This window comes from Aquarana catesbeiana, linkage group LG03, assembly GCF_042186555.1.
Source record: "Aquarana catesbeiana isolate 2022-GZ linkage group LG03, ASM4218655v1, whole genome shotgun sequence".
NCBI lineage: Eukaryota > Metazoa > Chordata > Amphibia > Anura > Ranidae > Aquarana > Aquarana catesbeiana.
In genome coordinates this window covers 422,505,427-422,529,275 of record NC_133326.1, presented here as the reverse complement: position 1 = coordinate 422,529,275, position 23,849 = coordinate 422,505,427, and the positions used below count along the sequence as shown (strand labels likewise).

At 42.2% G+C, this 23,849-nt stretch overlaps 1 protein-coding gene across 2 annotated transcripts in view; it reads left to right on the top strand.

Moving 5' to 3' along the window:
- SLC23A1 (solute carrier family 23 member 1) overlaps positions 1-23,849 on the top strand; it is a 1,686,654-nt gene that overhangs the window by 117,867 nt on the left and 1,544,938 nt on the right. For both annotated transcript variants that reach the window (XM_073620757.1, XM_073620758.1), the window contains exon 2: positions 19,792-19,838. In XM_073620757.1, coding sequence (XP_073476858.1) covers positions 19,806-19,838 — 33 coding nt within the window. In that variant the 5' untranslated portion in view covers positions 19,792-19,805. The remainder of the gene's footprint in view (positions 1-19,791; positions 19,839-23,849) is intronic.

Below are 23,849 nucleotides of genomic sequence, written 5' to 3'. Positions count from 1 at the left end.
GCTTACACAGTATGCAATTGAGCTACTGGCCTGTCCTGCATCCAGCGTTCTTTTGGAACGCACATTCAGTGCTGCTGGAGGCTTTGTAACCGATCACAGACTCGGTTGATCGGCTCACCTTCATAAAAATGAATCAGTCTTGGATCACCAGCTACCAAGCACCTGATGCTGATGTAACCGTATAATTTTTTTTGAACTGTCAGATCCCTTCAAGACTGCCTATGCTGATGCTGAGTGACTATCCTGTTATGCTGAGTGACTATCCTCTTCCCCCTCAATGATCATGCTGATAGCTTGTAAGAATATTTTTGGTTCTGGGCGCCACCACCAGTGGCTTAGGCCCAATTTTTCAGCCCCTGTTTAACAGGGGCGTGTAATTACAATTTTTGATGCAATATTTTGCAAGGAGGGTTAGTTGCTGCGCTCTACTAGAGTATTTGTGAGGGGTTGCAGTGTTGTGGCACCAGTGCCTAAGGTCCAATTTTTCAGCCCCTGTTTAACAGGGGCATGTAATTACAATTTTTGATGCAATATTTTGCAGGAGTAGTTCTAAAAGAAAAATTTGCGCTAGGTGTGCAAACAATAACTAAGTGAATATAACAACCTGTGAAGGAATATCCTGCAGCTGAGCACTATAACCTTGATAAGGGCACTACTAAATAGATATAACAAAAAGTGCAGCGCTGGATATATATACAAAACCCAAAATTAGTGACACTGATGAAAAACAAACAACTATCATGTGTGATCCATAAATAGTGAAAAAATAAAATGAAATGAACAATAACACAAGTGAGTGCTTCACTGTAGAGGTATGTGCGTGGTTAATACCAATTTTACATCCACATATTTTGAAAAAGTCCAAAATACAAAAAAAGTGTCCAAAAGAACAAATTGATGTGACTTTTTATATATGAATAAATCCGTGACTGTCACCGTGATGAACGCCCGTCACCTGGTATAGATTAAAGGCTTACCAGACAGCCTCTGATCAGAGGCATAGAGCTATCTGGCGGCAGGAGTTTTTTTATGGATGCCAGTGTGGCGTTTTTTAATAAAGGAAAGTTAAAACGCTCTATACTATTGGAGTTTCTTTCTTTCCTCTTGGATACCTTCATATCGGTGAGAGTGATTTTTCCTGATTGGACTGCTGTCTGGAGGCTTATGGTGATCGTCTGCTGATCCACATCTATCATCCCAGATAAAGATCCAGTCGCTGTGGAGTTAAAACCCCAAGCTGATAGCTCTATGCCTCTGATCAGAGGCTGTCTGGTAAGCCTTTAATCTATACCAGGTGACGGGCGTTCATCACGGTGACAGTCACGGATTTATTCATATATAAAAAGTCACATCAATTTGTTCTTTTGGACACTTTTTTTGTATTTTGGACTTTTTCAAAATATGTGGATGTAAAATTGGTATTAACCACGCACATACCTCTACAGTGAAGCACTCACTTGTGTTATTGTTCATTTCATTTTATTTTTTCACTATTTATGGATCACACATGATAGTTGTTTGTTTTTCATCAGTGTCACTAATTTTGGGTTTTGTATATATATCCAGCGCTGCATTTTTTTGTTATAAATATTTTGCAGGAGGGCTCATTCCTGCGCTCCAACTAGAGTATCTGTGAGGGGTTGCAGTGTTGTGACACCAGTGCCTAAAGCCCAATTTTTCTGCCCCTGTTCAACAGGGACATGTAATTACAATTCTTGATCTAATATTTCACAGCAGGGCCCTTTCCAACTCCCACCAAGAGTAACTGTGAGGACTTACAGTGTTGTGGCACCAGCACCACCACCAAAGGCCAAATTTTTTTGCCCCTGTTCAACAGGTGCATGTAATTACAGTTCTTGATCTAATATTTCACAGCAGGGCCCTTTCCAACTCTCACCAAGAGTAACTGTGAGGACTTACAGTGTTGTGGCAACACCACCACCAAAGTCCCAATTTTTCTGCCCCTGTTCAACAGGGGCATGTAATTACAATTCTTGATCTAATATTTCACAGCAGGGCCCGTTTCTGCACCCACCAAGAGTACCTGTGAGGACTTACAGTGTTGTGGCACCAGCACCACCACCAAAGGCCCAATTTTTCTGCCCCTGTTCAACAGGGGCATGTAATTACAATTCTTGATCTAATTTTTCACAGCAGAGCCCGTTCCTGCGCCCACCAAGAGTAACTGTGAGGGCTTACAGTGTTGTGGCAACACCAACACCTAAGGCCCCAATTTCTGCAGAGTATATAGGGCAGGCCCCTACTTTCAAACATCCAACTTACAAACGACTCCTACTTGCAAACGGAAGGAGACAACAGGAAGTGAGATGAAATCTACCCCTGGGAAGGGAAATTCTCTCCTGTAAGGGTTAATATGGAAAAAACGTGTCTCCTCTCCACTGATGCTTTATCACCAATCCTTGTTTCACTAAAAACTCCAAATTTTCAAAAAACATTTGTCATTGGGACAGAAAGTGAGGTGAAATCTTTTGAAGAGGGGCACAGACAGCAAAACAAATGTTACAGGGGTGATAACCCTTCCCTATGTTTTCCAAAATGCTTAAAAATAGATTTTTTTGGCTGGAGCTACACTTTAAAAATGTACCAGTTCAAAATTCTAAACAGATTCTACTTAACAAACCTATAGTCCCTGTCTTGTGTGCACCGCCTGTATACTGCTGTTCAGATTATATAGGGCCTGGGGGCCCCACTCCTTTCCTTCTTTAATTTGGGTGCGGGGTTCCACTTAATATCTATACAAGACCCAAAGGGCCTGGTAATGGACTGGGGGGGGGTACCCATGCCGTTTATCTTACTGATTTTCATCCATATTGCCAGAACCCGACATTACATTAAAACCATAAGCAGTTTTAAATTACATTTATCACTTTAAAAATGTCATTTTGTGCAGGGACTGTTCTAAGCACGGCAAACAGGTGCCACTTTACAGGCATACTATAGACACCCCCCCAGGTACGATATTTAAAGGAATATTTCACTTTTTTTTCACTTTAAGCATCATTAAAATCACTGCTCCCAAAAAACGTCCAATTTTTAAAACCTTTTGCATTGATACATGTCCCCTGGGGAAGGACCCGGGTCCCCAAACCCTTTTCAGGACAATACCATGCAAATTAGCCTTTAAATTTAGCACTTTTGATTTTGAACGTTCGAGTCCCATAGACTTCAATGGGGTTCTAACGTTCATGCAAAGTCTCAGTCTGTTCGCAGGTTCTGGTGCGAACCGAACCAGGGGGGCGTTTGGCTCATCCCTACCGATCAACTGAATTAAAAGGTCGTTCGACCGTTTCTTCAGCCCCCCGAATGACCACAATGCACTGCGCCACAGCAGAGTGCATTGAAAGCTCTGATTGGCTGAAACAATGAAAGCTTTGCCCAATCAGGGCACAGAGCACTGTCAGAGCCATGATTGGATGCTGTCATGATGACTGTATGCAATCATGGCTCATTGCTCTTTTTTTTTTTAACATTCAATTTTTTTTTATTTAGTTATCAGAACATAAAATAACAAATAAAGACATTAAGAAAAGTCTAACAGGATTCACACTATTACAGTTACATAGTATAGCAAATGCATTTTTGATAAATACATTAAGTCAGTATAACAATTGTGAATAATCCTTCAAATTAATATCTTTAATTCAGTTTCTACCGAGTAAACCTCCAAGAATAAACCTATTCACCCCTAGGGGACAAACTGTGAACAGGTCTATTCTAACTTGAATAAACAAAAGAGAGAACAGGATGTCATCTAGTAAATCAATGTATTCTAGCGAGTCAAACCAATCAGGAAATTAAAGCAGCAGAAGTCTCTACAAGGAATAAGTGATACCAACAGGCTACCTAGTGGTAGTTAAGACTGAGCGTACAAGTCTTTTAGTACTGTAGATGCTTTAGGATGTATGATCCATACATACCAGTGCTTCTTAAAGTGAATTATATTATAATTTTTAAGTGCTAACAGTAATTCATAGTATGCCTGGGTGTTGACTCTAAGAATGACATCACACAGGTTAGGGGCCTCAAATGATTTCCACATTTTCGTTATGGTAAGTCTAGCCGCTATAATGCCGCGTACACACGGTCGGACTTTCCGGCATACTTGGTCCGGCGGACCAGAGTGTGCCGGACAATCCGCCCGTGTGTGGGCGCCGGCGGACTTTTCCGGCGGACTTTTTCCCAAAAGCCCGCCGGACCTAGATTTGAAGAAAGTTTTAAATCTTTCCGCCGGACTCAGTTTCGGGCGGAAAGTCCGCTTGTGTGTGTGCTGGTCCGACGGAAAGCCCGCTCGTGTGTATGCTGGTCTGACGGACCAGATACGACACGAGGGCAGGGTATTGCATCTCGCGCTCGCTGCAATAGGAAAAACAAATTTTCCTATTGCGGCGAGCGCGGGGCATACCAGGCCCTTAGGTCTGGTATGGATTATAAAGGGAACCCCCTACGCCGAAAAAACGACGTGGGGTACCCCCTAAAATCCATACCAGACCCCGATCCGAGCACGCAGCCTGGCCGGTCAGGAAAGGGGGTGGGGACGAGCGAGCGCCCCCCCCCCTCCTGAACCGTACCAGGCCACATGCCCTCAACATGGGGGGGTGGGTGCTTTGGGGGAGGGGGGCCGCCCTGCGGGCCCCCCCACCCCAAAGCACCTTGTCCCCATGTTGATGAGGACAAGGGCCTCTTCCCGACAACCCTGGCCGTTGGTTGTCGGGGTCTGCGGGCGGGGGCTTATCGGAATCTGGGAGCCCCCTTTAATAAGGGGGCCCCCAGATCCCGGCCCCCCACCCTATGTGAATGAGTATGGGGTACATGGTACCCCTACCCATTCACCTAGGGAAAAAGTGTAAGTAATGAAACACACTACACAGGTTTTTAAAATATTTTATTAAACAGCTCCGGGGGGGGGATCTTCCTCCGGCTTCGGGGGTCTTCTTCCGGCTTCGGGGGTCCCTCCGCTTCATCTTCTCCCGGCGTCCGGTTGGTTCTTCTCCGCTCTCTTCTCTCCAGTTCTTCGGCCGGCTCCTCTGCTGTCTTCAGGTAGCTCACTTGCCAGCAGAGGTCCGGACTTCTTGTCTTCTTCTCTTCTCCAGATGTTGACACGACGCTCTCTCCGGCTGGACTGCTCTCCGAGGGCTGCGTTGTGACTTATATAGGCGGAGACCCCGCCCCCTTTTGATGTCACAGTCCCTGGGCATGCTGGGACTGTGACGTTTTAGGGGGCGTGGTCAACATCACCCAGTGACCACGCCCCCTAAAACGTCACAGTCCCAGCATGCCCAGGGACTGTGACATCAAAAGGGGGCGGGGTCTCCGCCTATATAAGTCACAACACAGCCCTCGGAGAGCAGTCCAGCCGGAGAGAGCGTCGTGTCAACATCTGGAGAAGAGAAGAAGACAAGAAGTCCGGACCTCTGCTGGCAAGAGAGCTACCTGAAGACAGCAGAGGAGCCGGCCGAAGAACTGGAGAGAAGAGAGCGGAGAAGAACCAACCGGACGCCGGGAGAAGATGAAGCGGAGGGACCCCCGAAGCCGGAAGAAGACCCCCGAAGCCGGAGGAAGATCCCCCCCCCCGGAGCTGTTTAATAAAATATTTTAAAAACCTGTGTAGTGTGTTTCATTACTTACACTTTTTCCCTAGGTGAATGGGTAGGGGTACCATGTACCCCATACTCATTCACATAGGGTGGGGGGCCGGGATCTGGGGGCCCCCTTATTAAAGGGGGCTCCCAGATTCCGATAAGCCCCCGCCCGCAGACCCCGACAACCAACGGCCAGGGTTGTCGGGAAGAGGCCCTTGTCCTCATCAACATGGGGACAAGGTGCTTTGGGGTGGGGGGGCCCGCAGGGCGGCCCCCCTCCCCCAAAGCACCCACCCCCCCATGTTGAGGGCATGTGGCCTGGTACGGTTCAGGAGGGGGGGGGGCGCTCGCTCGTCCCCACCCCCTTTCCTGACCGGCCAGGCTGCGTGCTCGGATCGGGGTCTGGTATGGATTTTAGGGGGGACCCCACGCCGTTTTTTCGGCGTAGGGGGTTCCCTTTATAATCCATACCAGACCTAAGGGCCTGGTATGCCCCGCGACGGGGCCCGCAAGGTGTCAATCTCGCCGATAAAAGCGGCAAGATTGACATCCTTTTCTAGTCCCGTCGCACCTGAGTCACGTTCAAAATGAACGGACTTGTCCGTGTGTGGGCAAGTCCGTTCATTCTGAAAGTCCGCCGGAACTCCGGCGAAAGTCCGTCGGAAAGACGGGCGGACTTAGCCCGCCGGAAAGTCCGGGCGTGTGTGGGCAAGTCCGTCCGTTTTAAAGTCCGGCGCACCTGGCGGACAAAGTCCGTCGGAAAGTGTGCCGGACCAAGTAGGATAGAAAGTCCGACCGTGTGTACGCGGCATAAGAATATTCGCCACTAATATTCTGTATTGAAATGGGAAAGTGTCAAGGTTGATACCTAAAAGGGCCATAGCAGGTGATAGTTTTATCAAGTTGCCTGTGAGAGAGGCAATAAAGGTGGATATCGAGTTCCAGAAACTGGTCAGATTTTTACAACTCCATAAAATGTGGAATAAGGAACCAACTTGATCCGTACAACGCCAGCATAGTGGTGATGTAGATGGATATATTTTAGCTAATTTGTAAGGAGTTAGGTACCATCTATTCAATATTTTCTGAGAGTTGTCCCAATGCTCTAAGCAGGATGTTGCAGTTTGGTTTATTCTCATAGCATTGTACCAACATTCATCCGAAAAGGATTGTCCTAAATCTTTTTCCCATTTATACATATTAGGGTTTTTCTCATATTTAGGATACTGAGAAAAAACTTTATAGAAGAAAGCTATACTTTTATGTTTTATAGGTTTGTTAATGGTGAGGTGTGACCAAATTAAAGATGGAATTTCAAACTCTTGATGTGGATTTAAGCTTTGCAGATGATTAAGCTTATTTAACTTATCATCAATCATGGCTTTGTATCCTGAGGGAAGGTGTACGTAAAAGTTAAAGCCCTCAGCAATCCATTTGTTCATCGAGAGTCGGCCTCTACAGTAGTCAAGGGCTCTGAGTGGTATAGGTATCTTTTGTAAATGCCCTAGAGCATGGAAGTTTGAGACAAGAAACCTCCATGTTAACAGGGTAGCTTTAATGGAAAGCAATTTAGGAACTATGACCTTAGGGAATATCATGTAAGCCACTGACAGGGCAAATAAATCATTACCCTTGGTGATTTTCTCTTTCAATGGATAACCACAGCTTATCGTCATTTGGGAAGAACCAGTATTTCATTTGATCCAAAAGTGTTGTGTAGTAGTATTTATGCATATCAGGTAAGTTCATACCCCCTTTGTTTTTAGAAGATGTTAAAATAGAGAAAGCTACCCTTGGTTTTTTGTTATTCCAGACCAAGTTTCTCAATTTAGTATTTAGAATCTTGAAAAAGCTTGAAGGTATTGGAATAGGTATGGCTCTAAAAAGGTAGAGTATCTTGGGTAGGGTTTGCATTTTAAATGCTGCAATTTTGCCTATCCAGGATAGGTGCGTTTGTTTTATATTTTGAAAATCTTTAGAAATCAAGTCTAATAACTTAGGATAATTAGCTGCATATAGTTTTTTTGCAGGAAATGTATGGTTGATACCTAGATAGGTGAACGAAGATGCATCCCAATTATAATTATATTTTTCTTTGAGGATGGTAGAGGTATGAGTAATTTTGAAATCCCGTTAGAAAAAAATATAAGTAGACAAAAATAGAAACAATCATAAAAATTCAGAACGTTGAAGAAAAACTTTGAGTCGCCATGCAACTGTAGGGTGCACCAATGTGCACTTATAGATAGGGGGAAATTTACCATTTCCTTCCGGGGTAAAAGTTTCCCTGAGAACAGATAGGTTTGAGGGTTTAGCAATATAAGCAGTGAACCATAGTAATCCAGTGAGTTTAGGCATGACCAAGTCGCTTTTCTTGTGCGATTTATACTGCAAATTATTTGCTCTGAGAGTTATCTTCATCCATAGGGAGCAATCCCCATTTCCCCAACAACTTCAGGCTGTCATCCAGTGTATGAATATTGTAGGAAACATCATTACGATCAACGATCAATTTGGTCGAAACCCCATCTATATTTGAGATTATGAGTACGGAGTAACTTGGTAATGTAATTCAGGTTTTTCCATGCCAATAAAGTTTCTTGTGAAAGGTCTGAGTAGAAAAAAATACCTGCATATGGATCAGGTAGTGGGACATGTTGTCGTGCGCTTTGCATCAGGAGATCTTTAATATGATAGAAATGAATTCTCGCAATAACATCTCTCTGGAGTTTTTCTGGTGTATGCGAAGGTTCTGGCAATCGATGAGCCCTGTCAATTGTCAGCTCCTGATGCGGGATTTTGGGGAGTAGGTCAGACATAATTTTTTTCAAAAATCCCTGTAATTCAGTATTTTTGACAGTTTCTGGGATCCCTCTGAATTTTATATTATTGCGTCTGGATCTGTCCTCGATTTCTGACACTTTCAGCTTAAGTTGCCTCAATTCTTCTATTAGCTCAAAATGGGAGTCTACCAATTCATTATGCGCGTCAGCGACATCCTCCATTTTATTTTCCATGTCATCAATTCTTACTCCTATACCTTCTATTGCCACATTAGTTTTGTGCATATATGACTGCACATCTTGTTGACTCGCTCCTCTCAGGGACAGAAGCATTTCTTTGATATCTGTATCAAGTATAGGCTGTCCAGATGTGGGGAAGGCAAGCAGTTTATCAGCACAAGGATTATTAACAGGTGGCTGGTCATAATCAGGCAGTGAACTACTGGCATGTTCACCTGAGGGGGAAATCCTCCTCCTTTGTCTCTGAGGTCCAAAAATTTCCTCCCCCATGTCACGGTCAGTCACATATCTGCCGTTTTCAGTGTTACCAAGCTCACTGTCTCTGTCACTGAGCCATGCTGGCTGATGTTCAGCCCTAGAGTGCTGAGGTAAAGCTGTGCCATTTTTCCTCACAGAATCACTATAGTGATTCTTAAATGACCCCAATTTCCAGGGTCCTCCGCGGTCTTTCCTTTTCCCCATTGTGACACGTTATTACTCCAGATATTCCAGTATCTTTTTGTGCCCTCAATACCTCTTTTAGTTGCCGTGTGTCGCTTCAGGGAAAGTCAGTGCTGCAGAGCTCAGCTAGATAGCAGCCATCTTCCTCCACTGCTAGCCACGCCCCCCATGGCTCATTGCTCTTTTTTTTTTTTATAATTTTTTATTTTTCAAAAAGTTTCAAAAAGTTTTTGTAACAAATATATATCAACATAACAAAAAGTCATGACAGTTTGCATAGAAACAATCACAATATAAGTAGTGCAAACATTGTAAAGAAAAAAAAAAAAAGAAGAAAACATGGTGAGGATATCTGTATAGGTGGAAGTCAGCTTCTTCCCGAATTGGGGCATGTATAATAAGAAAAAAGTACATCCATACAGTATCTATATTGCTATCACAGTAACATGTTCAAAACACAAGGATGCTCAAGAGGACATGTAATTTGGAATCAAAAAGGAGCAGAAATGGAAGGTACTGAGCAATATTTTGAATCATCCCAAGGTTTCCAAATTTTTTCGAATTGGGGAATTTTACCTTCAATTTTTGCTGTTAAATGTTCCATTTTACGTATATCTGCAACAATGGCAAGAGCGTGGTGTAAAGTGGGAACGTTGGTAGAGAGCCAAAGTCTAGGGATGGCTCTTTTTGCTGCCAAAAGTACAAAGGACCCTAGTCTCTGTAGTGATTTAGGGATATCCGGGAAGGGTAGACCTAGTAAGAAATGTATGGGATTCAATTGAATAGGCGTGGCGAAAAGTGATTGCAATATATTTTGTATCTCAATCCAATATGCACTTAGGACGTGACAATCCCAGAAAATGTGAAGATGTGTACCTACGGACTGCCCACATCTCCAGCACAAATCAGAAAGAGACGCATTTTCGGCATGTAGCAACTCAGGAGTTTTGTACCAAAGAAATATTATCTTAATAGCGGTCTCCTTTTGTGCCACGCATCTGGAGACTTTAAAAGCCGACTCCCAGATTTTACCCCAATCTAATGGTGAAATTGATCTGTTTAGCATCTTGGACCATTTAGTCATGTATCTGTGTATGGAGTCATTTAAGGGGGGTGTTGTCTGGAGTATTTTATATATGGATGAGATTAGGTTTGGTTCGTAAGGACCATTTGTACATAGTAATTCAAAAGCAGTAGGATTTTCTAAGGATAAGGAGGGGAAGCAAGATTGGAAAAAGTGTTTAACTTGTAGGTAAAAGTATTCTGTAGATTTCGGTAGGGCGTGTTTTTCTTTAAGGATTGAGAAAGGTAACAGTTTGTGTGTTACTGGGTGAACTAAATGTCGCAGCTGAAACATCTCCGCGTGTGTCCACGAAATTGTTCGCAGGTATGATAATCCGTCCGGGATTTCTGGGTTAAAAAGGAAATTTTGGAGAGGGGAACAGGGTGAGGATAGATTAAATTTGTCCCTGCACCTTTTCCAGATTGAAAGCGTAAAAAGCATCGGGGAGAGACACAGAGACCGTAGTTTGGGTATGAATTTCTGAGAGGAAGGCCATAATAGATAGCATAAATGTACAGGGGCAGTAATCCCCATTTGAATTTCGGCCCATCTATTTGCAGCCTTCCTTGAGGTCCATGTTGTCAGTACTCTAAGATGAGAGGCATAGTAATATTTAATAAAATCGGGGGAGGCTAGTCCTCCTCTTGTTCTAGGAGAAAGGACTACCAATTGAGCAATTCTATGGGATGCATTGTTCCAAACAAAGTTAAGGCACTTTCTCTGGAGACTTCTCAGCTGCGACATAGGGACCGGGACTGGAAGTGTTTCAAAAAGGTACAGTAATTTGGGCAAGACCGACATTTTGAGAACGTTAATCCTACCAAGAAGGGAAATTGGGATGGAAGACCAATGCTGTAGGAGTTTAGCAATTTCTGCGAACATAGGGGGAAAATTGGCTTGATAAAGAGAGTGGTATGAAGGGGTAAGATGAATTCCTAAATATTTTAGTGAAGTCTGGCACCATCTGTATTTAAACTTGTTTTGTAAGGAGCTGAGTATATCTGAGGGTATATTGATGGGGAGGGCTTCTGTTTTGGTTTGGTTAATACAAAATCCTGATAAGGACCCAAATGTGGAGAGGGTTTCGTGTAAAAAGGGTAATGAAATCTCGGGGTGTGTGATGGTTAGCAGAATGTCGTCTGCGAAAAGAGAAAGTTTGTAGTCCTGATGTCGTAGTGGGATTCCTCTGATATTAGGATGGGATCCGATTGCCGCTGCTAAAGGTTCTAGGCTTAATATAAATAATAGGGGCGACAAAGGGCAGCCCTGTCTCGTACCATTGCTGAGAGTAAATCGTTGCGAGGTATAAGAGGACAGCTGGACTTGAGACGTGGGGATGGAGTATAGGGTATGTAGGGCTCGTATAAAGGGACCTGAGAATCCAAATCGGGTTAAGACTGCGAACATGAAGGGCCAGCTTAACCGATCAAAAGCTTTTTGAGCATCTAAGCTCAGGACTATAGTGGGGCGTTTAGTTCTAGTTACTAGGTCTATCAGATCTATGGTTCTTCTTGTATTGTCTCGAGCATGTCTCGAGGGAACAAATCCCACTTGGTCTCTGTGGATCAGGGACGTTAATAGTGGGGATAATCTATTGGCTAGTATCTTGGTGAAGATTTTGTAGTCTGAGTTTAATAAAGCAATTGGGCGGTAGTTGTCGGGTAATGCAGGATCCTTACCTGGTTTAGGGATTACCGTTATATTGGCATGTAAGAATTGTGAATGTGGGGTGGATCCCTGAAAAAAGGAGGAGAATAGGGATTGTAGATAGGGGGTTAAAATATGTGTAAAGGTTTTATAGTAGATGTAAGGGAGACCGTCAGGGCCCGGAGATTTGTGGATTGGGAGATTTTTAATCACCTCTCCTATTTCCTCTCCAGTAATCGGAGCGTTAAGAGAGGATAGATGATCAGCAGATATCTTCGGTAGTGGGAAGGAATTTATAAATTTATCAAACTCTGATTGCGAGAATTGAGGATGTGAATCGGGGCCTAAACAGTTATAAAGTTGCTTATAAAAATCACCAAAGACCTTTGACATAGTTTTCGGACAGTATGTGGGGGAGCCATCGGATTGCATCAAGTGGTCGGGTATAGATAGAAGGGGCCGAGGTTTTAATTTGTTCACTAGCATCCTATGTGGTTTGTTTGCATAGTCGTAAAATTTTTGCTTAGCCCATAACATGGATTTGGAAATTTGATTCATATCGAAAGACTTGATTCGATCTCGGATTGAGATGACATTTCTCAATTTTTCCACCGTGGGGGAGGCCAGCAGATTTTTTTCCGCTGTTTGCAGTTGAGTAATAAGATCTTCTTTAAGTTGTACAGAATCTTTCTTTAGGCGTGAGCTTATAGCTATGCATTCACCTCTAAAAAAGGCTTTATGGGCCTCCCACAGGGTGGAAATCTCCGGGACAGAGCCATCATTAAGTTGAAAAAACTCAGTTAATTTCTGCTGTAATTGAGTTTGAGATAAAGGATTTTTAAGTAGGGATTCATTAAGGCGCCAGTGGCAGGTCTTAGTAAAAGGCTTCGCCAGTAATACTTTGAGTTCAATAGGTGCATGATCCGACCAGGTAATAGGATTTATTTCAGAAGATACTACATAGGGCAATAGGGGACCAGTAATAAGGAAGTAATCTAGTCTAGAATAAGACTTGTGGGGATGAGAGTAGAATGTATAGTGTTTTTGGGTCGGGTGTTTTATCCTCCAAGAATCAAATAGATTATGGGATCTAACTAGTTTGCGAAAGGATGTTGATAATTTCTTAGAGGAAGATTGTGAGGCGGTTTGAAATAGAGTTTTCCTGTCCCTGGTCGGGGACATGCACACATTGAAGTCGCCTCCCATAATCATGAATGGCTGGGAGAAGGGTTGTAATTTCTCAAAAACTTTTTCAAGGAAACCGATCTGTCCTACATTTGGTGCATAAATGTTAATTAAGGAAAAAGAGGTAGATAGGTGACTACACTTCAGGAATATGAACCTACCGTGAGGGTCTAGGTAGGAGGAAAGTATTTTTATTGGGCTTGTGCGTTTAAAAAGGATTGCCACTCCCGCTTTTCCAGAGGGGTCAGAGGCAGTATATGCTATGGGAAAGTGTTTAGAGGCGAACTTGAAGGAGCCACTGGGCTTGAAATGGGTTTCCTGAACCATAATCACCTCTGCTTTGGATGATTTAAATTCTTTTAAGGCCTGCCACCTTTTGCCTATAGAATTTAATCCCTTAACATTACAAGAATAGATTTTAAGGGCCATATTCGGTTAAACAAAAGAGTGCTAATGCAATATAAAGACTGGGAACATGTATCTGAGCATCCTTAAAAAGGAACATTTGAAAACAAACATTTCTTACATTTGATATAATAATGTAAGTGCAACCTTGAAGAAACATATATAGGTCAGAAGGAAAAAAAAGGAAAATAGACCTGCATATGGAAACTCCAAAGGAGACAAAAAAATTAGGAACTAAATTGCATTGGAAGACAAAAAATATTAAAAAAGGAAAAAAGAAAAAATAATTTTTGAAAAGCCTGAGAAAAAATTTCAGGCTGCCCAGGCAGAAGCCTTGGGTCATGAGGGGGGGCATGTTAGCCTGCAGGGATTATTAGAGGAGGAGGGGAGGTGTGTAGATCCCCGTCTCTGTTTTTGTAAAACCAAAAAAGAACAAACAGACAGGAGGAGCAAGGGTGTTTGGCATGGTATTATAAACATGTAGATAAATCTTAAGACAAACTGGTATGTGACATAGAGGTAGATATCAATAAGAGGTGTGACCTCTCAAACAAGGTGACCTAAGCACTATGAGGTCACTGGGATATCCATGGTAAATATTTCCTGGCCATGGAAAAAAGAGCAAAAATATTGAGAAAAAAGAAAGTAGGAAACAGAAAAATAATAAGTCACATCAGGTTGGATATCTGTGACGATTGGCTCGTTGTGGGGTGGAAGAGTTCTTCTGGGATCTTCGTTGGACTGGGGTCCAAATTTTGGCTGGTGTGGTAAGTGGTCTGAGGCTTGGAGCTTGGGGTATAGAGTCTTCTTCAGGCAGTGGGGGAAGACCTAGGTTACGGATAAAGGCTTCACTTTCGTAAAGATCTCTCAAGGAATGTTGAACACCATCTTTGGAAACGGTTAGACGGAAGGGGAATCCCCAGCGGTAGGGAACTTGATGGTTTTGTAGGTGGGTAGTGACAGGACGGAAACTGCGTCTTTTGGCCAGAGTGATTGGAGACAGATCGTTAAATATCTGGATTTTGTGTTGTTTATAGTCAATCCGTGACTTGTTACGCGTTGCAAGTGTGAGGGCCTCTTTGCTCTCGTAGAAGTGGAAGCGGACAATAATATCTCTGGGGTTGGCAGTAGGAGGAGGTTTTGGAGCCAGAGATCTATGTGCCCTGTCCATACGCCAGTCTATGTCCGGTATATGTGGGGCTAAAGTGACGAATAGGCCTAGAAGGTAGGGACGTATTCCTTGTCACTCACCGTCTCAGGGATTCCCCTTATCCTCAGATTCTGGCGTCTTTCACGATTTTCCAGGTCTTCCTGTTGGAGTTGAAGTAGGGAGACTGTATGTTTCAGGTTGGAATTGTCCTCTTCGAGAACATGTACATATTGGGTCAGTTCATCAAATTTGTTCTCCAGTGTGTTGGTGCGTTCACCTAATTGGTCGATTTCACCCCGTAACTCATGTGCTATTTTGCTCACTTCTTTAGCGATGCTGCGGGTTAATTCGTGTAGTAATGAGTTCAACTTTGTGTCTAAAACAGCTACTGTCACCACATCCACGGGTTGATCGGGTGGAAGAGAATGCATGGAGGATTGAGATCTGTTATCATCTTGGGTCATGCCTACCGGCAGAAAATGTGGGTCAGCGGTGTCCGAGGATCTCGGTTGTTCACTGGAGGTTGGGGATCTCTGTTTATATAAGAAGCGCTCCATGATATTAGGGGTCTGCGCGATGGCGGTGGGATAAAACCTCTGTATATTGCCTTCTGGAAACCAATCTTCCCCATGCAGTGTTTGGGAGGGTCTGATGTCTTGTTATGATATTGCTCCTGCGGATAATGGGGGACTGTTAGCTTTGTAGGAGCATCTCTTAAAGAGACGAGGATCAAAGGACTCCTCTTACATGTCTGCTTCCCTGCACGCCGGTCTGGAGGTGGTCACATTAAGAATCAGGGGGAGTTGAGGTGGCAGCTGTAAGGTTTGCAGGTGTGAGGCAGGATATAGTGTCTACAGGCAGTCAATAGGTGATTCAATTGTAGGAAATGTGCTGTGGGGGTACTAGGAGCACCAAGATGGCCGCCGACCTCCAGGACTAGGCCGAAGCCGCGGCCTGTCCTGAAGGCTGAGACCGGCCGGGGGGGGTCCCCCTTCGGGCCCAGACCGGGGCTCTAAAAGCTCAAAAAACGGGATCTTTGGGGCCAGATACTGCAGAGCAGGGACAGGAGAAGGCTCGGGCAGCAGCCCAGGTACTCACAGAGTCCAGGATGGCCGGTGGATAGGCCCAGGAGTGGCGTCAGACTGCGGTAGGCCCCGGGATGGAGAGGGAGGGTCCCGCTCGGTTCTCTCTTACGTTGCTGGTATCCGTCTCCTCGCTGTGGTGGTTCGGATGTCCCGGTCGGAAAGTCCCAAGAGAAGGACCCGATCGTCCCCCGCTCCGCAGCACAGGTGAGCGTCAGGCTCCGGGCAGGCCGTAGGCCTCAATATGGCGGCGGTAGTTGGTAGGCCAGGGCAGTCAGGAGGCCTAAAGAGGCCCAGATGAGCCGGGTTTCAGGCAAGATCCAGCCGGATCTGTAGTGGGGAAGGTTGGGGTCGGTCTCAGCGGTGGATGAGCTTTATCCCAGGGAAAATAAGGCAGGGATGGCAATGGATGAAATATGCCTGGACGGAGCACAGCATTCACACGTCCTCCCTGTATCACGTCCGGCCACGCCCCCGGCTCATTGCTCTTAATCTCGCCCCACACTATAAAAGTATTCTTTCTAAAGCGCCCATTTGCAGTGTGATAGCGGTGTGAAGAATGATAGAACAGGGCTCTGTTCAGTGCTATTAGACAGTAATGCCCTGTACACACTATCGGACATTAATCAGACATTCCGACAACAAAATCCATCAGATTTTTTCCAACGGATGTTGTCTCAAACTTGTCTTGCATACACACGGTCGCACAAAGTTGTCGGAAAATCCGATCGTTCTGAACGTGGTGACATAAAACACGTAGGTCGGGTCTATAAACGGGGCAGTAGCCAATAGCTTTCGTCTCCTAATTTATTCTGAGCATGCATGGCACTTTGTGCGTCGGATTTGTCTACACACGATCGGAATTTAAAGGATCGGATTTTGTTGTCGGAAAATTTTATAGGCTGCTCTCAAACTTTGTGTGTCGGAAATTCCGATGGAAAAAGTCCGATGGAGCCCACAGATGATTGGAATTTCCGACAACACAATCCGATCGCACTTTCTCTGTTGGAAAATCCGACCGTGTGTACAGGGCATTAGTCTGCTATTCTGAATATATTGTCAGTAGAATATCAGTTTAGTGTGCATCTAGGGATAGTTCAGTGTGTGTGTAGTGCGACCATTCATCTACATTAGTGTTAATGTAGGGATAGTTCAGTTATTGTGAGTGTAGGGCGACCATTCATCTTTACATTAGTGTCAATGTAGGGATAGTTCAGTCATTGTGAGTGTAGTGTGACCACCATTCATCTTTACATTAGTGTGAATGTAGGGATAGCTCAGCCAGTGTCAGTGTAGTGACCGTTTTAACAGTTTTTTCTGTGCGTTACTGCAAGTTTAATGCAATATATTTCATTGTGTTACTGCAAGTTTAACGCCATATAGTTCTGTGCGTTACTGCAAGTTTAATGCCACATATTTCATTGCGTTACTGCAAGTTTAACGCCATATCATTTTTTGCATTACTGCAATATTATAGTGTATCCGTGCAGTTTGTCTGTGTCATGAATACTCAAATTAAAGTGCACCAAACACCACTTTCCATTGATTAAAGTGCATCTACATACACATTTACACATCTTTATTACATTGTGTTAATATGCACCCCCCCCACTCCCCCCCATCATGTCAGGGAAGAAAGCAAGGAGAGGCAGACATTCCCATGGCACTGTAAGGGGGCCAGCAGGGTATGTATCCACAGGCAAAGGTGGATGTGGTCAGTCCTCAGGCAGGGCATCATTTCCTCTGTTTAGTGATGTTTCCCGTGCTATCCAGCCACAGCATGCAGAGGAGGTGGTGGATTGGCTTACTAAACCATCCTCATCCTCTGTCACCCAAGCAGGGACTAGTGCGCAGTCCCCTGCAGCTGCCAGAGCGGCAAAACCTGTCTCCTTGTCCACAGCTATTCCTGCCATAGCCCCACTGGTACACAAGTTGGCAGTCATGTCCACAATAATAAAATATATTATAGTGATTTAATATTATTGTATATTCTATTCATGCTTTTAACATGTAAATGACTTGGATACATGATTTGTTATATTATATGCCACTATTGCATGTATTGTCTGCTATGTACCTACTCAATCATGGCAAACAAATAAATACTTGTTCATGTTTTCACTTTGACTCCTTCGATTAGCTACAATATACACCATTTAAAGTCCCGACCCTCTTTCTTTATGTTTTTGATAAAGGTGATGCATATGGCTCTAGAGATCACTTTTAAGGGGCTCTCAAAGTGTCTCCATAAAGAGGACAGATCACCTGCCCCCTTGTGATAGTAATAAAGTAGAAAAAGAAGAATTACATAAAATAAATATTTTTTAAAGCACCCCCATTACCCCTGCAACGCAGGGCAAGTACAGTATGTAAATGTCTATTGAGCCAGACTTGTGAGATATTGTTGCGAAGATGTGATAATAATTCTAGGGCCAAAATTCACAATTAACTCAAAACTTACAACATGTAAAGGCTTTTAAAGGGTCAACTATAAAGAATTTTGGGTACCATAGTTTTTTTTGTGATTTTAAGAGCATGCACAATTTTAAAGTTTGACATGTTTGGTTTCGATTTGGTATCTATGTACTCAACACTACCCAATATTTAAATTTTACTGAAAATTGGGTATAATATTGTGTTTGTTTGCACTAAAAGTAATTTTAACCGCTTGCCGACCAGCTCACGCCGATATATGTTGGCAGAATGGCATGCCTGCGCAAACTGACATACCTGTACATCAATCCGCAAAAGCAGAATAGTGGGAGTGTGCCCGCAGGTCCCGCAGAACTCGATGTCTGTTGGCGGCCCGCAATCACGGCGAGGAGAGGCAGAACAGGGAACTGCCTATGTAAACAAGGCATTTCCCTGTTCTGCCTAGTACCATGACAGAGATCTACTGTTCCCTGTCATTGGGAACATCGATCTCTGTCATGTCATGGGTAGCCCATACCCCCTACAGTTAGAATACTCTGTGAGAACACACTTAACCCCTTGATTGCCCCCTAGTGTTTAACCCCTTCCCTGCCAGTGACATTTATACAGTAATCAGTGGCTATTTTTAGCTCTGAATCAAGGAATCAGTGCATTTTTATAGCACTGTTAGCTGTATGTCAATGGTCCCAAAATAGTGTCAAAAGTGTCCGATCTGTCTGCCGCAATGTCGCAGTCCCGATAAAAATCGCAGATCACCGCCATTACTAGTAAAAAAATAAATTAATAATAAAAATGCCATAAATCTATCCCCTATTTTGTAGACACTATAACTTTTGTGCAAACCAAATCAATATACATTTATTGCAATTTTTTTACCAAAAGTATGTAGAAGAGTACATATCGGCCTAAACTGAAGAAAAAATTTGTTTTTTTATATATTTTTGGGGGATATTTATTATAGCAGAAAGTAAAAAGAAATTTTTTTTCTTCAAAATTGTCGGTCTTTTTTTGTTTACAGCGCAAAAAATAAAAACCGCAGAGTTGATCAAATACCACCAAAAGAAAGCTCTATTTGTGGAAAAAAAGGACGCAAATTTTGTTTGGGTACAGTGTCGGAAGACCGCGCAATTGTCAGTTAAATCGACGCAGTGTCAAATTGTAAAAAGTGCTCCGGTCAGGAAGGGCGTAAAATCTTCCGGGGCTGAAGTGGTTAATGTTTTTGCTAAAAATATGCGTTTGATAAATAGTAGCACAAATATCATGCATAAAAAATTTCTACTACTACCATTTTATTCTCCAGGGGCTCTGCTTTCAGAAAATATATATAACTTTTTTTTTTTGGAGGGGGTATGTTCATTTCTAGCAAAAATGCAGATTTTAACACGTGGGAACATTTTAAAATTGCAAGTGATTAATGTTTGTCTGTGAAGACATCATCAGTGTGCAGAGCTATGTGTGGAGGAGTGATGGGCTGGAGGATACGAATAACTTTTCTTTGATTCTACAGACAATCAAAGATTATTCAAATAAGACATGTTTCATATGTGTTTTACATGTGTATTACAGATAAATTGCTATATAACTGAATAGTAAAAAAGGACTTTTTTGACCACAGGATAACTTCAAGCACTTTACACATTAGCCCATGGCTTGTGTTTTAAACATATACATAGTGAGCATAGTTAAAGGATTATCTATACATGACAAAGGGAATTATTAACTAACTTCTAATAAAATGCTGTATTTCTGCTTTTCTTGACAGTTTCACAACTTGAAATGAGCATGGATGCCAAAGATACAACTTCCAAAGTAAGAATAACATGTTCTATTTAATCAATATTTAACATTATATTCTACATAATGTGAGCATAACAGCTTCCTGTATAAACCAAATAACCAGGTTAAAATTTTCTTTGTTCTAATGTTTCTGGTGGTGGAAGATTTTTTTCTATTTTGATGTTTCTTTCTGATACCTTGAATATAGTTTTAAAGAAAAGCTATACATGAATAGTATTGCTCAATTATTTTTATCTTTGAATTGTAGAAAATATCATTTTGATCTCTACATTGGTTTTACATTTTACCAAATGTGCTTTTAATGTCTTCTCAAATATGGTTTCTAAATTAAAAGTTTTTAATTATTTGATTTGAAGCAAAACAACCATCAACTTAATCAAACTGTAAACTGTAATATATTTATACTCTATACAATGCTGTATCCATGACTTTGAATCTGATTTATGCATAGGGATTAGGAAAACTTTTCAAAGGATTGTTGTAGAAGCAATGCTTTTTAATTTGTTTGTTTATTGAAATGCCACAAGTATAAAAAGGCTCTAATATTGATGTACAGCACCACATATTAATAGTAATGATATTGCTTAATTCTACAGTATTATATATTAATAATAATATTTTATTTATTTCAAAGTAAGATCGAAAAGAAGTTTTATATAAAAAAATCACAGTATTTTGGGAGCCAGAAAAAATCCTCTTCATTGGGGTTACAGAAATACAATAACATATTAATAAAAATGAATATATAAATTGATGTAATATGTAAGTATTCATATTATCACTAAAATATACTATATGATCATTTTGTGAAAGTAAAAAGTTAGGGTATATTGGCGCTACCTATAGACATTAAATACTGGGATGGCCTATACATATATCCCCCCTTATTTTTTCAAAACTTGTAGTGATAGGTCTGTGGGGTATATGAATGATCTAAATTCCCCTTATAGTATGAGTGATACCCCAGCAAACACAAAGTATGTCTACTAATCATATAACACACGTCAAATGTCGCACAGCTTAGATAGTTCTACAGCGTCTAGAGAAAAAGCCAGAGGCTATATTCCATTATGTGCATTTGCTGAAAGCCATATACCAATGCGGTGATGTGCGTATAGGTTATATGTATTAAATTAATACCCTATGCGTTTTGGGTATAACTTAAAATCGCATACAGACAAAACAGCTAATAAAAAACATCCAGCAACTAGATTTCCAACATATATTATGACAGTCCATATACTGATGTTCCTATGGCAATTTCAGATTCCCAATGGTGACTTTGGTGATGAATCAATTTGTCAGGTGACTCTCGTGCTCCCCCTTTTGGTTGCCTACTCACCAGCTTCCAGAACCCCACCAGGGGTATACCACATATGGTGTAATATGTTGGATCACTTCACTGGCTGTTTCATCTGGTAAATCTTGCTGTAATCAGCTCCACAGACCCCACGACGGGGAAATGCTCCTGTATCTTCTAGCTGTTATATATTGTGCTGGATTCCACTCATATATTCAAAAAGAAAGGAAAAGCTTCCATGGCGTAATAAAGTATAAACACTTTATTTAAAATATATATAAAAGCCCACACAGCAAAAAAACTGGGCTGAAAAATAGTGAATTCAAACAGGCAGGACTAAGTCACAAAAATAATTTGCAGAGTAAAAATTAAAATTAAAAAATAAAAATAAAAAAGAAAGAAAAAATCAGGCGCTATTGTATGCCTCTGTCCAGATGGATTAGGGCAGCAATAGACCTGGGTGGGGGGGAAAAACCTTCCTTCCTCTGTGGCAAACCATCTCCGACGGAGCTGGTTTGCCACAGAGGAAGGAAGGTTTTTCCCACCCACCCAGGTCTATTGCTGCCCTAATCCATCTGGACAGAGGCATACAATAGCGCCTGATTTTTTCTTTCTTTTTTATTTTTATTTTTTAATTTTAATTTTTACTCTGCAAATTATTTTTGTGACTTAGTCCTGCCTGTTTGAATTCACTATTTTTCAGCCCAGTTTTTTTGCTGTGTGGGCTTTTATATATATTTTAAATAAAGTGTTTATACTTTATTACGCCATGGAAGCTTTTCCTTTCTTTTTGAATATATGAGTGGAATCCAGCACAATATATAACAGCTAGAAGATACAGGAGCATTTCCCCGTCGTGGGGTCTGTGGAGCTGATTACAGCAAGATTTACCAGATGAAACAGCCAGTGAAGTGATCCAACATATTACACCATATGTGGTATACCCCTGGTGGGGTTCTGGAAGCTGGTGAGTAGGCAACCAAAAGGGGGAGCACGAGAGTCACCTGACAAATTGATTCATCACCAAAGTCACCATTGGGAATCTGAAATTGCCATAGGAACATCAGTATATGGACTGTCATAATATATGTTGGAAATCTAGTTGCTGGATGTTTTTTATTAGCTGTTTTGTCTGTATGCGATTTTAAGTTATACCCAAAACGCATAGGGTATTAATTTAATACATATAACCTATACGCACATCACCGCATTGGTATATGGCTTTCAGCAAATGCACATAATGGAATATAGCCTCTGGCTTTTTCTCTAGACGCTGTAGAACTATCTAAGCTGTGCGACATTTGACGTGTGTTATATGATTAGTAGACATACTTTGTGTTTGCTGGGGTATCACTCATACTATAAGGGGAATTTAGATCATTCATATACCCCACAGACCTATCACTACAAGTTTTGAAAAAATAAGGGGGGATATATGTATAGGCCATCCCAGTATTTAATGTCTATAGGTAGCGCCAATATACCCTAACTTTTTACTTTCACATACTGTACAAGGTACCTTATTAGGGACTTTGTGGAAAGGGAGGCAGCAACCTGTGCTTTCTGATCCTATAGCCAGGCCCTAAAGCGCAGTTCTTTTCTATTTATATATGATCATTTTATCCATATTATTAAAATAAATCTGATAACGAAATAATAATGCAATTCAAATATCTTGTAGACGAGGCTAAACCTAATTAAATAATGTAAACCAAATATTTTTTTTTTAGAATTTATGGGTTAAAAATAATTCTCGGTAGAATATTGTACTACCAATGCACATATACTAAAGCAGGGGTAGGCAACCTTTAAAAGATGGAGATCTACCTGGACAACATTGAAGAGATCAAAGATCACTGGGGTGCAGCTCCCCTTTTTTTAAAAAAAAATTAGCTAGCAAGCTCCCAATAAAAAGTAAAGACAATATTAAAAAGCCTAGAAGAATCTACTAAAACTAATATCACTGTAAAAATATAAACTTACCCTAAATTGGCTTCAGTGAGAAACTCGGCATTCACTTTTATTTACAATTTTTTCATATCTGGGGAGCAATTGGTTACCCCCACAAGTCTGATGCTGGAGTTCATCATGAAAGCAGAACATCTGGTACTGCAGGCTGATTTTTTTTTTGACAAATTTCAGGCCTGGCTACCTGATCTGATTCCTGGCCAGTGCAAGTAGTTTGTAGGGCGATGTCCAGAGGTCAGTAATATGTAGAGCAGTGTACAGAGGTCAGTAGGATATAGTGCAGTGTACAGAGGTCAGTAGTAGGTAGGGCATTGTACAGAGGTCAATAGTATGCAGGGTAGTGTACAGAGGTCAGTAGTATGTAGGGCAGTGTACAGGGGTCAGTAGTATGTAGGGCAGTGTACAGGGGTCAGTAGTATGTAGGGCAGTGTATAGGATGTAGGGCAGTGTACAGAGGTCAGTAGGATGTAGGGCAGTGCACAGAGGTCGGTAGTAGGAAGGGCGGTGGACAGAGGTTGGTAAGATGTAGAACGGCAATAAGTAGGATGTAGGGCAGTGACCAGAGGTTGGTTAGGATGTAGGGTGGCGTACAGAGGTTAGTAGGATGTAGGGTGGCCTACAGCGGTCGGTAGGATGTAGGGTGGCGTACAGAGGTCGGTAGGGTGGCATGAAGAGGTTGGTAACATGTAGGGAGGCGTACAGAGGTCAGGAGCATGTAGGGCAGCGTACAGAGGTCAGTAGGATGTAGGATGGTG